The 17,627-nt window shown below is 45.5% G+C and overlaps 1 protein-coding gene across 2 annotated transcripts in view; it reads left to right on the forward strand.

The window, feature by feature from the left end:
- BAIAP3 (BAI1 associated protein 3) overlaps positions 1 to 17,627 on the forward strand; it is a 152,129-nt gene that overhangs the window by 36,085 nt on the left and 98,417 nt on the right. For both annotated transcript variants that reach the window (XM_029577623.1, XM_029577624.1), the window contains exon 2: positions 1,602 to 1,742. In XM_029577623.1, the coding sequence (XP_029433483.1) occupies positions 1,606 to 1,742 (137 nt within the window). In that variant the 5' untranslated portion in view covers positions 1,602 to 1,605. The remainder of the gene's footprint in view (positions 1 to 1,601; positions 1,743 to 17,627) is intronic.

A 17,627-nucleotide genomic window follows, 5' to 3' on the forward strand; every position in this document is an offset into this window, starting at 1 on the left:
TAGCATACAGTAGAGGCATTGCATGCAAATATAAGGTACCTCATGCTTAGTCATTGTGGCTGTCTTGAAAACCGGACTGCCTGGGTGGCCCCCGCGGACCGAGCTGAGGTGAGATATCATGATGGCAATCATACTGAATGGCGGATAGTGGGGAAACTCTTTAGAAAGAACCAGGATTCTTGCATATCAATCCATCAGCTACTTCAAGGGACTGCATTTTTTTTTTCTTGTCCCTCAGTGGATCTGGGGGGGGGGGGGTCGCGCAATGTGTTTCTGAATGCTTTCCCTGCACTGTAAGCTTTGGGGGAAAAAAAACATAATCTTCTTACTTTTTGTTTTGTTGTTCATTAAGTATCCATCATCATACTTTATACTTTATTATCCGGCATATAGAAATGTGATGTGTCGTGTATTGGAGCGGAGAGGAATAGAGAGGCTGCAGTACCTCCTTCAGTCACTGAATTGGTGGCCAAATTGACTAGTTTAAATTAAATAAAATAATAATGATAAAACCATATTACCAAATCTAAGTTCCTCCCACCCTCCAGATCTAGACAGTTAATGGCTGATGGTTTCATCGGGGCTTTTTTTCTTCATTGCCTACTTACATCAAAACAAAAGCGGCAGGATATCGTGACAGCACAATCGTTCAGGTTTCTACTACCCATCAATAGTCCGTGCTGTGCCAAAACCAAGAGCCCACCTTACACTTAGGGGACGTTTTCTGTTCAAAACACGTTTACTCCTCTGCTGGAAAAGATTTTGCAGATGTTCTAGTGTGCGAAATGGGCAATTTCTCTGCTCTGTGCAGATTAACGTCCGTGATCTCAGGTTTCTAGACTTCTTCCTATTGACTCGTCTACATGTGACATAAAAAAAAAATCCCCAAAAACAAAGAGTTCTTTTAAAAAAAAAATAAATAAAAATAGTCGTATTGTCTCCTAATCTCGTCTTCTATCTGTTTCTGATACGAAGGCCCGGATTTAAGCATAAGCAACCTAGGCAACTGTGTCGGAAAACTGCCCCTGCCTTGCTGCCGTTCGGATCTGCTGCCTGCCCTCTTCGGCCAGGCCCTCGGCAGTGGGTATTAACTGCCAGGAAACTTTGCATGGGGGCTTTTTGAGCTGGCGCACGAGTCTGAGGCCCTGCAGTCCCCCTCCCCCGCCTTCTCCACGGGGCTTTCCTGATAGCATGGGGTGGGTGGGGCCACCGCAGGACTCCCCACTGTGCGCTGGGGGTCAGGGGCCCTGCACAAAGTTTCTGCTGCAGGTCCGGTAGAAGAGGACAGGCGGCAGGGCCCCCCCTCCCCCCCTCCCCCCCCAGCTGATCTTTGGAGGTGAGAGGGTAAGGGGAAGATCTGATATGGGCATCGGGGGTGGCTCCTCGCCTCCAAGGATTAATTCAGGGGTGGGGGGGGATTTCCCCCTCCTCCCTGAATTCTACAATCATTTTAAGGGGATTCCTCCTGCCGTGGGCGCCCGACTGTTTAAATCCAGCCCCGCTGATACGGAGGTCATCGGGAACTCAGCGCGGCACAAGCTGGCTTGGCGCCAAAACCACAGAACTCATTTGTTGTTTTTTTTTCCTTTTCCGGTCTGCAGGTTAATGACCATGTCGACCCTGCTGGAGATAAAAAGCAGCGTCCTTAGACAGGTGCAGAGCCGTCAGTCTTTCCGTCGCAGAGCCGAGACGGACTCCGGCAGCTCTACCCCAGAGTCTAGCAAGGTGACGGGTGCCATCAGGTAGGTGTGAAATATGCTGCGGCCTCTGTAATGTCATGGACTTACCTGGTCTCTGGTCCATGGGGAGTTAAGTTGCCTTCTTTTTGCAGCTGGGGTAGGCACTTTTTTTTTTTAAGGAGTATAAAATGCTAGTCTGAAGCTTGAGAGACAGCCACATGACAGCACCACGAGCTGAAAGCTCCCAAAGCAATACTTGTCTGAGCGTTTTGATCGCATATAAACCTGTGTCATATATAAAACTGTATTTTATTCTGTGCTCTTTGCTGTAGAAGACCACTGTCCAGGCATTTTGCATTTCTGAATGGAAGCAGGATTTATTTTGTGGCCAAGAATGTGTCTAGGATAGGTTTTAAAAATATGTCTTCACTCAGTGATCTTCTTATGTTTGCCATGATGGCTACTTGTGAATCTACTTGGTCACCTGTGACGCACTGCAGTGATTCATGGTAATTGTAAGTTCTTGTCCTTACAAGAGGTTGTTTTTCGAAAGGATTTACGTGCATAAAATTAGATTTTACGTGCATAAATGTGCTTTTGAAAATTGCCACTTTTACACGCGTTAAGTCTGTTAAAAACTCACTCCATAAGGCTGAATTTTCCAAAGGTCTTACACGTGTTGATAGCCTTTATGTGCGTAAATGGGCGATTGAAAATTGCTACGATGTACGTTACTTTTACACATGCAAATCCTTTGAAAGATTCACTCCAAAAGCTTCTGAATTCTGCAAATTTCCAGCCTAAAAGGCCAAACGTCTGGAGATATTGGCCCCATGACTTTTGTAAGGGGGACCCCCAAATCTGCTCCTTACCAGTAATATTTGCCCTTTAGTGGAATGGCAAGTGTGGCCAGAACAGGTCTCCCTGCCAGCAGTGTGAGTCTTCATCTAGATCTTACCCCCTAAGTGTGAGGTATGTGTGTTAGTGAGGTTGCCACTCCCTACTGGGAGGGGTTTGAGATCTAACAAAACTCCTGCACCCATGTGACACAGGGGGAGTCGAGAATCAGAATTAGCGTAGGGCTGAGGGAGCAGGTGTTTCTCCTTGCAGAGGACCCTTGACCAGGCCAGGGCCTGAAAGAGTGATGGCCCTTTGGAGGGGGTGACGTCCTGTGTTTCCAGAGAAGCCAGAAGAGAGAAGGGTTGTGAGAAGAAACTGCATCTGAAGACCCTCCCCCAGAAAGCAGGGATCTCTTCGGAGACAGAGTGCATTAGAGAGGATTGTCTGGGAGGTTCCCGAGAGCAGCAACGTGTCCCAGAAAAATCTCCAGGGATGCTGACCGGCTAGATCTAGCAGCCAGAGACTCAGCTAAGAACCAAGAAAGGAAGAGAGAAGGAGCTTTCATCACCCGAAAGGTATTGGGAGAGCCCAGGATGGAAGGGTAGCCAGTGCCAGTAGAAGGTGTCCAGCCGCCCCAGGCGGTGACGTCGTCACGTGATATCCCTCTCTCTCTCTCTCTCTCTCTCTCTCTCTCTCTCTCTCCCCCTCTCCAATTCGCACATGACAAACGATCCCAGTTCCTCAAAGAAATGAATACCCAAAAACGGAAAATGCCTTCCAGCTCCGTGTTTCACCCGCACCACTTCTCATCTCGTGCACCCTTACCGGCTACTCTGCCACCCTACCTTCCTCCAGCGCCCTAGGCCTCTCTGCCACCCTGCTTACCCTGCCTAATGCTTCTCCTGGTCCTGTGAGGGTAGCTGACCCAAAGATCCTACATTTCGGGAAGGCGTGGGTGTAAGAGACGGGGATTCGTGCTTTTATATTTTTGGACTTTGTGTACAGTGCGGTGCACTATTCACTGATTTGTTTCCTCCCACTAGTTTTTTGCAGTAAAGAGTCTTATGTTGAAGAATAGTTTGAAGTGAAGAGAAAATATATTTTGTGATTGGACTGGGGTGCAGGAGAGGCTCACGGAGAGAGCAAAACCCTAAGGGCCCTGAAAAAAACTATTTTTCCCCCCTGTGTGGGAACCCTAGTAGGTCATGGGGGCCTTCTGTGGTGTGTGGACCTTCCCGTATGCCCCTGTTCCTAAGAGCTGACCAGGACAGTGGCTACACCTTCTTATGTATGCATTTATTTATCGATTTATTTTATAAATCTCTTTTATAACATTAATATAACAGAACCCTTACTAGTGGCAGATTTCAATGCCTTTATGCAAAAAATACAATGCCCATTACTACAGCCTATAAGTATCCGCATGAGACTTCCGAAAAAGACGTTTTGACCAGGTCGGAGCATATTCAGCCCTATCTCTTGCCGTATAGTTTATTATTATTATGAATCCCCAAATTTTGCCGAATAGAAGCAAGGGTGATTTTTGTTATGAGAGGACCACTTCAAGAGATCCTGCTACTCTCCGTGCACATGAGTGATCACAGACATGACTGCCAAAACCACCAGAGATTAAAGCTTTCTAAAAAGCAAAATTAGCACTTCTGCATCCCTGTCTGTCACAGCTGTGGAAGGGAAGACTACTGTTTACTGCTTGCTGTGCTGGAGTGAAATCTCGGAGGGGAAGAGAGATTTATCTAACATTGACGAGAAATCATTTCACGTGTTTTCTCTTAAACAGCCGAGGCGAAGTTTTGCCTGAATCTCTCTCTTAACGTATGCATGCCAAGCACAGCTGGGATTTTAGGGAATGAAAACTGTGTTGCATCCCAAAATACCCCGTGCATCCCCCTCCTCCAAAAAAAACCACCCCAAAACCCAGCAGGGTATAGACACACATTTCAATTATATGTACGTGAATAGACTAGGCAGGCAGAAATAGACTTTGGGGAGTAACTAAATAGAAGTAAAAGAGTGGGTTTGCTTTCTCCCCCTGCCTTCTGCTGCTCTGTAAATTGAAGCAGAGCTGAAGCAATTGGAGGGCAACGTGAAATATCGCCTCCCGTTTTCTGACCTGACAGCTGCCGGGGAAGTGAACCTGTGGAGTCCTATAAGCAAGATTTTGCATTTGCGGACACAGATACAAGGCTGTGTTCCTGAATGGGACCTCAAACTGGGGAAAGCCGCACAGCGCTACTGAAAATCTCTGCCGCACATGACATTTATACCACGCTGCTAGGTTTTATAGGGGCCTGCGAGGGGAAAAAATGTCATTTTGTGCTGCTATGTTGCCTTTCAGTTTTCTGATGTTTCTGTGGTGTCATTCCCCTACATTTATCGCTTCTTTCGGTCTGCTTGTGTTAACATGCACTGGTTTGGCCTCTGTTGGAAACAGGATGCTGGGCTTGATGGACCCTTGGTCTGACCCAGTATAGCAATTTCTTATGTACTTATGTTCTTATATTCTTACAACATGTGTACGCCACTGATAGCCTGCATTGACATAACGGCATGAAACATAATGTCAGCTTTTTTTGTATCTTTTCGGATGTCAAATGACACAAAACGATTGAATCACTACCACTGATGTCTTTTTTTTTTTTTTGTGTCGCTTTAATACAACAGCATTTCCATACTATTTTATAGAAAGCAAGGATCTGAAGTGCACCTGGGCAGGTAAGTGTCTAAGCCAGTCGTGGTTTCCATAAGAGCAAGCTCCTTCTCCGGAGAGCGGCCCCACCACTGTGCATTCTCGGCTGCAGACTGAGATTTGCATCTGCTCCACTGAAAACAAAACGGAGGTGGCAGCAAATCAATAAACCCAAAGCAGGAGTCAACAGAGATCCAGAGCATGGAGGCTGTGCAGGACCGAAAGATTGGCAGGAGAGAGAGAGAGAACGTGAAGCAAAAAACTATGACTACTCATTCTCTCTTTGATCTTCTGCTCACCCTTGCGTCACCAGTTTTGGCAGTCAAGGAAAAGGCAGAAGACAACTGGGATCATTCGGAGCCACTTTCAGATTTCAGATAGACGCGAATTGTTTTCGTTCCCTTTGATTGCACTGCTTTGTTAACACAATGGATCATAGACCACAAGTACAATGGCCCGTTGTGGGAGTTTGTTTGCCTCACCAAAGGCACCGCTAGAAGGTGGCCAGCCACGCAGAAGCACGGAGGTGGCACTTTTTTATACGGCTGATAGAGGGGTAAAGATGCCGACGTCCAACCCCAGCAGCGTTTTCCATGAGGCAGATTTCAATGCCTTGATGCAAGAAGCACAAAGTCCATTACTGCACGGGTGTGAATGCAGGATGTGTTCCCTCCAGCAGTGAGGGAGAGCGATTGTGCTTTTAAGTGAGCCACAGCATTTTGTACGGCTGACAAGTGGTGGACAGCAGATGACAGTGAGAAATAAATGGGACAAGAGAAAGTATGGACAGAGAATGAGAGGGGGAGCACGGCTGGGTGGAGAATAAGCCAGGACTCAATCGGGCCAGTATTCAAAGGCATTAAGCCAGATAGCTTGCACGTTTTCCAGCTAAATGCTGACCTTTCTAAATTGCTGGAACTTATCGGGCTACATTTTAGCAGGATAAGTCATCATCCAGGTAAAAATTAGCTGAATACATAAATGGGCATTATAGGGGAAGGACGAGTTACCCAAGAAACGTATCCAGCTAACTCCAATATTAGGCGTTAGCCAAATAAATGAATCTGCCAACTCTAAACGTGCCCTGGAGCAGGTCTAAAGTTATCCCAGAATGTGTTCCTGGATAAGTTTAGCCTTAACTGGATATATTTAAAAAAAAAAATATATAGCCAGATAAGTGGTGATAGACTTAGAAAAAAAAAAAAAGGAGTGAAGCATAGTCCTGAGGTCTTAAATCCCAGTCCCCAAATCAATATAAAAATATGTGCCCTAGCAGGCCAAGCTTCTACCGTTTCCCCAAACCTCTCTGACAGCATTTTAAAAATAACAGTGAAAGAAGTCCATGGCCAACCTCCTCCCCTCCCAGCTGCTTCCCATTTAGTATAATTTTTAAGCAATACCCCCCTCTTCCTCTTCCTCTCTCCCTAACTCTCCAACCCTTCTGGTATCTTTCAAAAACTTTGCAGGGATCGCGATTTGCTACTACTGTGATCCCAACTGGTGCTTTCTATGTTTCTATTGACACTAGGCTAGTTAACTTTAAATCTAACGGCTACCTTTTGAATATTGCTGATTAGATTTAAAGTTATCTGGCTATGCCCTTCTTCTCTACAGCCAATTCCTGACTTTGTGCTTTCCACTTGGCTGCACTATTGTCATGGAAAAATGTGTAGCATTTGGTCTTGAATCAGGGTCTGCGTCTGGTGTGCTGTGCACTGCACAGAGCCACAGGTTGGCTCAGACAAAGCCAATCCCAATTTAAAAGTGGTTACTATATGGCCCCGCCCCTGAGGATCCAGATTGGTCCTTAGGGGACTCAAAATGCATTCTGAGACACCTCCCAAGTGTTCCCAGCATTTAGATGGCATGGGATCCTGGAGATGGCCCATGAGTTCTTGCTGCTGCTGCTGTGTGTCAGAATGTCATACTGGACTGTGAGGTTTGGAAGTCTTGCCTCTAATCCTGTGTGAGCTGTTATTGGAAGAGAACCGGAAAGCTCATCTGCATACTGCTCCCAGCATGCCCCAGGAGAAGGCTGCAGAGGTCACACAGCGAGCGATCCAGGAATTGAACGCCACAGCCCCAGCTTCCAGAGGCCCCGCACCCTTTGCAGTAGAAGAGGACCAGAAACGCACGCCATTAGGCACGTGAAACTCAAAACTTTCAATCCTTTGAGTGAAGATCAACTTAATGGTGGTTGAAGAGGATTGGTAAGTATAGCTTTGGGAAATCTTAGGATTTAAAAAAGTTTGGAGAGGTGAAATAGTTGGATATATTCTTTAGAGTTTGTGTGTGTGTGTGTGAGAGAGATAATAAGCAAGCCAGAGGGAGTTAATTCTAGTGTCTGTCTTTCCCATCCATCCTCCCCTAGCTCAACCCTTGATTTTTAGGCACAATTAAGCTCTGGAATTTGCCAGAGGATGTGGTTAGTGCAATTAGTGTAGCTGGGTTTAAAAAAGGTTTGGATAAGTTATTGGAGGAGAAGTCTATTAACTGCTATTAATCAAGTTTACTTAAGGAATAGCCATTGCTATTAATTGCATCGGTAGCATGGGATCTACTTAGTGTTTGGGTAATTGCCAGGTTCTTGTGGCCTGGTTTGGCCACTGTTGGAAACCAGGATGCTGGGCTTGATGGACCCTCACTCTGACCCAGTTGGCAATTTCTTATATTCTTATGAAAGAATCTGTCATGCAAAGACCCAGTCTGATACCTGGACTGGAAGAGATTTACCTTCATTATGAATTATCCCTTTGTTTACCTGCAGTGCATAAGTTGGGCATTGTTATGTTGTTTGCATTCCTAATAAAACCTGTATTGCAACATAAATCCTGTGAGCGTGTGCTGCAGAGGTCTTCAGCCTGGCAACCATATCCTTGGCATAGACTTCCTGAGCTGGTACATTACGCTCCCTTATTTAAATCTCAATTATAAACCCACCTTTTGGAGGCTGCTTTTTAAATCTTAACCCCTGATTATTCCACTTACAGCCACATTAATTTTTAACCATTGTCTTAATAAATACAATTTCCCCAAGTCTCTTTAGCTCTGAGGGTTTGTCTGAGTTAGTTGGTAAGCTCTATAGAGCAGGGATGGTCCCAAATGTTTTGTGTACAGCACTATGTATGCCAAGTAGCCTTACAGAAGTGTTAAGCTGTAATAGTGGATAACGTTAATCAGGGATATTCAGTGATATTTGTATCTAGAGATGCCGGATAAGTATTCCATTCTACATTTTTTTTTAAATAATATTGACCTTAGCATAACTAAAATCTTTTCTGTCTTATTTTTTATTTTTAATAATTCATTGACTTTTAGGAAAGAACAGATCAGACAGCAGAGATGGGGCCTAATCATAGAAGCATTGGTTACAAAGGTTTTGTGGTTTGGTTTTGTTTTTTTTAAATCAGTCTTAAGGCCCCATCTAATCAGTCCAATTTAATTCTTGTTGTACTGTCTTGGGCCCCAGCCGATCTGCCTTTCCCTTCACATCATCACAACCAAGGATCCTCTGTGCTTATTCCAGGCTTTCTTGAACTCTGTTACGCTCGCCTCCCGCAGCGTCAGCCCCCGCGGTGCGGCCCTCTCACCTTTCCAAGCAACTTCCAGGCTCCAGCTCCCCGCCGCTTGCGGCAGTGGGGCCGCCGGCTCCGACCTCGGGTTCCCGCCAGCGCCTCCGGCCCTGTTCCACTTCCCGGGACTTCCATCCGTTGGGCCTCTCCGTGGGGTTCGCGAGGAGACGCCGCCAGCAGCGCCGCGCCCCTCCCTAGGCGCACGCACGCATCAGTAAACCTTTTTAAAGTGCCCGCGGCGGGAACCTGGCCGCGGACCCGGATGCTGACGTCGGATCCTTCAGCGTATAAATGCTCAGGCCTCGCACTGAAGCGTTGCCTTTGCAACAGGTCTCCTCGGTTCCCTGTTTGGTTCTGAATACTCGTTGCCTCCGTGTTTCCTTGATCCATGTTCCAGTTTGTCTCCAAGTTCCTGATTCCTCGTTTTGTCTCGTCTGTTCTTTGATTGACGTCCTGGTGCCGACCTCTGCTACGTCCAACCTTGCCTGCCTTCTCCAAGCCTGACCTCTGCTACGTCCGACCTTGCCTGACCATTGCTTCGCCTGACCACGCCTGCCTTCTCTGTGCCCTGACCATTGCTACGGATGACTACGCTATAGACTCCTTTGTGTCCAGAGTTCTACGTTGCTTGCTACACCTTCCAATTGCCGCCAGCTCTCATTCAAGTTCGACAGTGACGCCTCTGTCCCTATCCTCTGGACTTGGATTCCTAAGGCTCCGGCTGCTCAAGCACCTTCAGTCAATCCTCGTTCCTTGGTGCTTGGGTTCCTGTACTGGGACCAGTCTAGGTTAGAACTACGCCACCTGCTGGCTGCTGTCTCTGGGCTGAATCACCTGCCTTTGACGTCCAATCTCGAGGCCCGCCTAAGTCCTGCCGGCACCCAAAGGCTCAACCCGAGGGGAACGTGGGCTAGTATAGGTGAAGCTCCAGTGGCCTCCAGCTTCAGGCCACTCCATCTGCTGACGGTGGGGACCTGTAGGCCCTTGCCCTGCGGGTCACGTCAACCCCACCTCAGCCCAAGAATCCATCTCCAGCTCAACAAATTCTGCTAATGCTTCAACACCTCTGCTAAGTTCTAATATCACTCCATATTAACCAGAACTTGCGTTTTTGACCGATGAATTACTGGCACAATAGCAAAATAAGCAAAGTGAGTCATGGGTGACTGGATGAGATATTATTTACAGACTAGGATGCAGGGGCTCACAAATGTACATTTTCTGAATGGCTGAAATATTACTTAGCAATAGCCAGAATTAGATGGCATAGTCAGACTGAGTTTCTGTTCTTTTCAGCTTACTGACTTGCCAGGTCATGCGGTGAATTGTGGAATCTTCCACTATGCAGTGCACAGCTCTGGGGCCAGTGCAAATCCTGGAGAAAGCTGCAGTCCTTACTGGTTGCGAAACTTTTTGTTGTAATTCTGTTCGGTAGCTAGAACTTTGCGTTAGAGTCAGAATGAGTGCTATTTTAATACTACTTACTGCCAGGCCAATACAGAACGGTGCGCTCAGCCGAGTGCACCGTTAGCCCCCGTTTCCCGTTTGGCCGCTTATACTGTAAGGGGTAATAGCGTGTGGAAAACGTGTGGCCAAACCCCCCCCCCCCCCCCCCCCCCCCCCGAAACTAATAGCGCTCATCACATGCAAATGCATGTTGATGAGCCTATAAGGTAGTCACCCGCGATACAGAAAGCAAAATGTGCAGCCAAGCCGCACATTTTGCTCTCAGAAATTAACGCCTGCCAAAGGCAGGCGTTAATTTCAGATGGCACTGGGCAAGTGTACAGAAAAGCAGAAAAAACTGCTATTCTGTACACCCTCGTACTTAATATCATAGCAATATTAAGTCGGAGGCCCCAAAAAAAAAAAAAAAATCTTCTTAAAAAAAATCTGCTTGCGAGGTGCGGGTTGGAAAACAGACGCTCAACTTTGCTGGGTTCCGTTTTCCGAACCCGTGGCTGGTAAAATTAAGCGTTGGCTGTCAGACTCGCTGACAGCCACCTCCTTATTAGCGCAGGTCCTAATTTTAAATGCTCCCGTGGACTCTGCTATATGGGCCTGTGTGTTTGTAGTGCTACTGGACATACGCAGTGCTGTACAGTCATGATAAATACTCAGGTATGATAAGTCCCTGTCCCAAAGGGCTTAGAATCCCTGTAGGTACCTGAAGCTACAGGAGGAGGTAAAGTGACTGTAGTGTCCCTGCTTCCCAGCCCATTCTTCTAGCCACGTCTTCTCCTGGAAATACTTTCCTCTGCTTTTCTGTGCCTTGTGCTTGCCACATCTGTACTTTAAATCTAGAAGGCATGCTCTCAATAAAGAGAGCACAGAACAACATCTTGGAAAAACTGAGTTAAGTAAAATAAAACAATAATTTATAAAGCTTATAGCTCGCAAATCCAGGCTATTAGCTGTTTCATTCGGGTTTTATAGTGACCAAAGAGACACCCTATTACGATGCAAAGAAGAAGCAGGTACATAGGACGACGAGGAACTCATGAATAAGTGAGCTTTAAGCTTTTTTCAAAAAAAGTAGGTAATGAGAAATTAAGCAAAGCTTGCGGGGCAGGGCATTCGGAACACCATTCCACCATATGCAAATACCATTCCACCATATGCAAATACCATTCCACCATATGCAAAAAATGGTGATATCGGATTCACTGCACAGAAATCGCAGATCAGAAGCCCTCAGTCAGGTCGATATTGTGCCATTGAGCCCACGACGATGCTTCTTCCAAACCAGAACGTGACCAGAGTCAGAAACAGCACCGCATGCGTGCACTGACGTTTGCCCCATTTTAGTAAATGTGCCCTAGGAGGTAGGTAAAGATCATGAAAAGCCAGTCGGGCAACCCTGTTCCGGACTGGAGCGGCAGGCGATCCCCCGCCTCTTCCCGTGGTTTCAACACAGTTTGGTTTTCCAAGCGTGGATCTCAGAAATGGAGCTTGTTCGCGCTGTCTCGCCAAACTTTTTTACCATGCCAGCGAAGGGAGCGGGTCTCCTGGGCAAGCCAGCAACTGCAACCCGCTCCTCGTGGGGGAGGAGTGAGAAGGCCCATGACATGCTGTGCCCAGATGGCTCTGCAAGTCTCCTGGCAAGAAGTAAGGAGCTTTGATTCGGAGCGTTATAAAAAAAATATATAAAGCCCCAACCTGTTGGCTTCCTACTTGCTGCAATATTCAATTTTTCAGAGAGTAGGAGGCAGCGCTGCTTTAATTCCATAAAATTACAGCGAACAATCCAGTTCTGTTTGGGTTCTTCTAATTGGACAATTATACGTATACGTTTTACTTCATTGTGCCTGTTTGTTGTAGGCATTTGCTGTGTCATTAGGGCTTCTTAATGCAACCGAATGCTGACTTTTTTAGTTCGTGTGTTATGTTTGCTACCCACAGATTGTAATACCAGGAGAGCACATTCAGACACTTTTTTTTTTTTCCAGAGGCGTCCGTGTGCTGTGTTGTCAGGGAAACGGTATCGGTTCAGGGCCAGGAGATCGCACCCATTTGTTTGTGCATTTGTAGCTGTGAAGAATATTGGCTTTGGTGAATGGGAGGTCAGGTTTGGAAGCCCCAGTGATTGCAATCTCTGTCGTATCGAATGTTCCCAAGTGACAGTAGCTCGCTGCGGTGCCTAGAAAGGAGAGAGAGAGAGCAATCTCTCCGTTGCCATAGGCCTGGCATCATAACCTTCAGTAACCACCCAGATGGGCCCCGTAATGGACTGACTGGGAGGGCTGTAAGGCCTGTCCAGTTTGCCCAGTCCCATTCCTGTTAACCATGCCAGAGCTGATCAGCTTTCCTTTCTTTTTTTTTTTTTTTTCGTGCTCAAGGATCCTATCCAGGCTTTTTAGAATTCTCTTAATGTTTTGATGTCTCTATCACCTCTGCTGTGAGGTTGTTCTTTGCATCCACTGCCCTTTCCATGATGAAACATTTTTCTTATGTTACTCCTGACTCCTTCTCTCTCTCTCAACCTTGTATCATGGACCCTCCCCTCCCCTTGTAAAACTTTTTTTTCTTTCCACTGAAACAATGTCTGCTAGGGAGAAGTGGAGTATCCTCTTCAGCGCTTGGGGAAAGGGGAAAGTGCCTGGAGGGAGTTGCTTAGATTGCACCGTACTGCTCGGTCTCCATCTCTTCACGGGCTGGCGCTGGCCCTTGGCTTTGGACCCCGCACTCTGCCATTTGTTTCACATTTATTCACAAGTATCTGAAATTTTAATTGTGCGCCATTCCTATAATGCTAGCCCAGGAGGAAGCCTGCTCCACTAGTGCATTTTATAGTACTAGTGAAAAAAAGTGTAAAAGAAAAAAAAAATTGGTAGACTCTCTCTTAAAATGACCCCTTCATGAAGGAGTTAGACTGTACTGTGTCTGCCAGATAATGACAGTGATTTTGTAGAAGGGTTCACTGTTTGGCTGGCCGCTTGTTGCATATAAAAGGTACACCCATAGCCTGGTTGCGTGCACACATTTACGTGAACCGATCAGACACAATTCAGGAGGCGGAGGAGGAGTGGAGTCGGCACATATGCACTTACCTTTTTTTGATTTTTTTAAAAACTGTGGGCGTAACCATAACTGTGCATACACAGGCTACACCCTCCTCAGCGAAGACCTGACTTTACGCCGTGCGTGTCCTCAGCCAGGTAACCTATCAGTATTTTCAAAGCCAATGTATGTGCATAGATCCGCTTTTGAACGTTCTCGTTAAAGCCTGTATGTGCCATGTACCCGCGGACTTTATCGCTCTCATTTCACAAGTCTGCAGATACATAGTCTGTGCATGATGCCAAAACTCAATTATTTCAAAGTTCGTCTCTTCAGAGAAACCACATTTATTCTCTCCTTCATCCATCTGCTTCTCTTTCCTTAGTTAGCTCTGTTAGTTTTGAACACATTTAAAATAGAAAATGAAATTAAAATTTGTGAGTCCATTTAAAAAAAAAACCAAAGCAACAAAAAAAGCAAGTTGTACTGCATAATTGTCCTTATTTCTTCTTTTGCTGCTCTCCTGAGAAATTGCGGAGAACCTCCCCATGTCTTTTGTTTCAGAATAATAATTAGAATATGTTGCATGTAAGATGAAATTGATGTGTGCCAGTGTAGGATACAGATATTTGTTATAATCTACAAACCAGACCTGCTTGGAAAGAGCCAAGAAGGGGGCTGAGAATGGAGCACACATCCCATGTGCTTCCCTTAGCCTTCTATACTTGGCTTCCTTATTACGAATGAAACCAGCATTTTTAGTGCACTTCCCCCATTAATGTTTGTTTTTTTCCATCGAGTTGATAGGGATGCACAAAACCACTCAAGTGCACCATGCATGAAATCTGCCAGCTCTGTTGACTGCTTTGATGACCTGTCTGCTTTTCTAGCGAATCTGAGAATGCTTTCCTTATAGCAGACTCTGGAAGGCAATGAACAGAGACAAAATTCCTGTCTGCAACATATTAATAGACAAAAAATAAGCCCACGGATGTAGACTTAATTTTAAGTAAATTTAGTTTATTTACATGAAACTAGAATTGTTCAAATCTGAAATGACTCGGTGGTCATGTGATATGCTAACTGAGCAGATGTGAGCTCCTCAAGACTCCAATATCCTCTTTAATCGGCTTTAGACTCACACTTAGGCTCAGAAGGATCCCTATTCAAAAGCCATTTAAACGGATAACTCAAACGTTATCTTCCTAAATGGCAAACCTGACATATCAGCCAGACAAAAAAGGGCGTATCAGGGGCATTCTGACGAGGGGTTGAGTTATCTGTCTAAATTAGCCAAATATCAGGTCTATCCAGCTGAGTTAGCAGATAACTTTAGATCTGGCCTTGTGTGGCCGAAAAACTACCTACTGACTCGGATATCTGCAAAGAAAGGAAAAAACACAAAGTGAAGGGGCCTGTGGCCCAATTGTAAACCTCCCTTCCTCCAAATGTACTCTCTGGCCTATTGGGTCTTGCACCCCCCAAAATAACGATAAAGTATTGCAAGTTGGCAGTCAGACCTGCTGTCCTCTCTCCTTCTCGGTAGTTGTATTAATCTTATATGGCTGCCCCACGACCCTTCCAATCCACCCATCTAAACTGTCTCTATACCGGGGCAAACACTCCCATCCCCCTTCCCCAGATACAAAAACCAATAATCCTGCCAGGACTGAGGTAGGAACTTGTGGCGGTTGCTACCCCTAACCAATAAGCCTGGATACTTTTGATGCAGCTCCAACGGCAGGGGAAAGGGGGGGAATTGGATTTACACAGCAACCAACGAGGACCCAGACTTTTATGGTGCATGGAACTCATGAGCACGGGGGCAGCAGTTACTACCCTGAACCAAAAGGACTGATGCTTTGGATGCAAATGCAACATTGCTTTCTGCTTCGAAGGAGGTGGGTGGGGCCTGAAAGGAAAGGTTTGGCCTCTGTTGGACGCAGGATGCTGGGCTTGATGGACCCTTGGTCTGACCCAGCATGGCAATTTCTTATGTTCTTATGTTCTTATGGATTCAGAGACAACCAACACGAGCCATGACCTGTTTACCGTCTGGGGGACTGATGCGCAGAGATTAATGAAAAAAAACACAGGAGTGCTTCTACAGTCAAGTCCATAAGCAAAACACGTCAAAGCAAAACTGACTGATACGGGGGGGGGGGGGGGTCACCTGCACGGCGTGGCAGATACTACCAGGGGAAGCTTGCTGGATGGACCATTGGTCCTTTTCTGCCATCGTGTCTGTTTCCTTGCCCCCAGTGCTCCAGTGCTGCATCTATCAGGAGCAGCGCTGGAAGTGAAAACGTTCATGTTTGTGTCATGGGCAGAGAGAATTGCAATACCTAAAATGAAATAAAATATTCTACCCTGACTGATAGATCTCTTCCAACATATCCCCTATACATTGCCAATATCATTTTTAGTATGGAAGGGGAGAGCACTGAGGGGGGAAAATTGAGGGCATTATGGAGAACTAAACTGAATGGTAGGATGGCGTTGCCTAGTTATTATTGGCCATCCAGAGAGGCCTGTTTTAAATGGCTACCCAAAATGTAAACCACACTCAATAGGACCAAAGAACCTAATTAAAATATTGAGGCCTTCATGTGAAATAGGCTTTAAAGAAGTCACTCGAACGTAGTTTGTCAGATTGAATATTTCATCCTACAACCCCCAAAATAAAATTAGCCCAACATTTTATAACCATTGTTCTCCTAAATATTTGTTTCTATGCATATAAAACCATTTCTTTCATAATAAAGAGCGCAGACACTTATCTTTCAAATATTGTTTTGAAAGTCCTTGTTCCGCCAAACAACAGCAAAAACAGGGATTATACATCATCCTGGATGTTTCTGGAGGCTGGATCAGTTGAGGAGGGCACTCAAGTCTAACACTGTTGTTGCCCACATGGTTAAGACCTGGAGGGTTTTTTCCAAATACATAGTCTGTGCATGAGGCCAAAACTCAATTCTTTCAATCATTGGCATTCAATGTGATTGTCTCTCCCCAGTATCTTTATTGAAAGATAATCCATGTATCTTTATTTCTATCTTCCACGTGGAGCTTGAGGATTGGAGGAATGCCAGCTGTGGAAGTGAGCTTGGGCAGAGTCTCGGGACATTTATTTACGGATCAGAGAGGTACTCCCTAAAACTGAAGGGGGTGGGCTGGTCTACAAGGATGCTTTCCAAGATGGAAAATGCTAGCAGAGGAAGACTGCAGAATAATATTTCAACTGTACAAGGCTATTACTAAGATTTATGAGGAAAACGAGCCTTTACTGTGTTTGCGCCCCAGATCTTCATTTCATTGAGTTTTCAATCTTCATGAGGAAGACTGGAAAAGAATCTGGAAAGCAGCATATAAAGTGTTAATTTGTAGCCATAGGGTGGAATTAATGTATAAATTGTTGCGTAGGACTTTTGCAAGACTTTCTTCCTCCTCTTGGATGATGCTGATGAGGTTGCAGTGAGGAGGGATCCTATCTACATGTATGGTAGGCATGCCCCCTTATCAGGGGGAAATTCTGGTGCTAAGGGTGAGATTTCAGCCAGCTCTGTGTCTCTTGGGGCTTTGGGAAGATAATTATTTAGATATATATCAACACAAATTATGTACGCAATTGATACATGCAGTTAAGTTCACGATTGCTACTTTCTGGAAATCAACCCGCTCACTGGTGCTCGGGTACAAACAAGTGCATGAAATTGCTTTAATTGAGAAACTCACAGAACGAGAATGCAATGTATGAAAAAATTGTGGGTTAACATTGGTTTCATCTGGTTATGAATGCCCTTGAGTTGTTCCTTTGGATCTCTTCTCTTCTTATGCATACATGCCACGCTCAGATTTGAACCTATATTATTGTGCATTTGTTGCCAAATTGTTGCTGGTTATACTGGACTTGCTTGTTAAACAAAATTTAAAAAAAAAATTGAAATTGCTTTCTGCTTATTCACAACTCTTCAACAGTGGTAAGGACTGCTTGTGGTGAAGTTGACTCTTTTGTTAATAGGAGTCAACTTTTAATCACCCTGATTGTCACTGAAACATGTTAACTGCAAAATTAAAGAAATCAGCCCAGCACTGTGGTGGTGGTGGTGTTGTTGTTGTTACGATGCCAAGATAAAGCATTTGAGTCAGCAAGATGATGAGCCCATGCTGAGCAACCATTTTAGAAATAATGAAACCATACTGTACAAACAAGAAGGTTAGCTACCCGCCTGGGAAGATGCCATGTCTCTAATGAGGAGATGCAATGAGCTGTAGCCTGGTGCCAGCCAAAAACTAACGAAGCACATCCGCCGCATCAATGGTTTGGTT

Source organism: Rhinatrema bivittatum, chromosome 14, assembly GCF_901001135.1.
Source record: "Rhinatrema bivittatum chromosome 14, aRhiBiv1.1, whole genome shotgun sequence".
In the NCBI taxonomy this organism is placed as follows: domain Eukaryota; kingdom Metazoa; phylum Chordata; class Amphibia; order Gymnophiona; family Rhinatrematidae; genus Rhinatrema; species Rhinatrema bivittatum.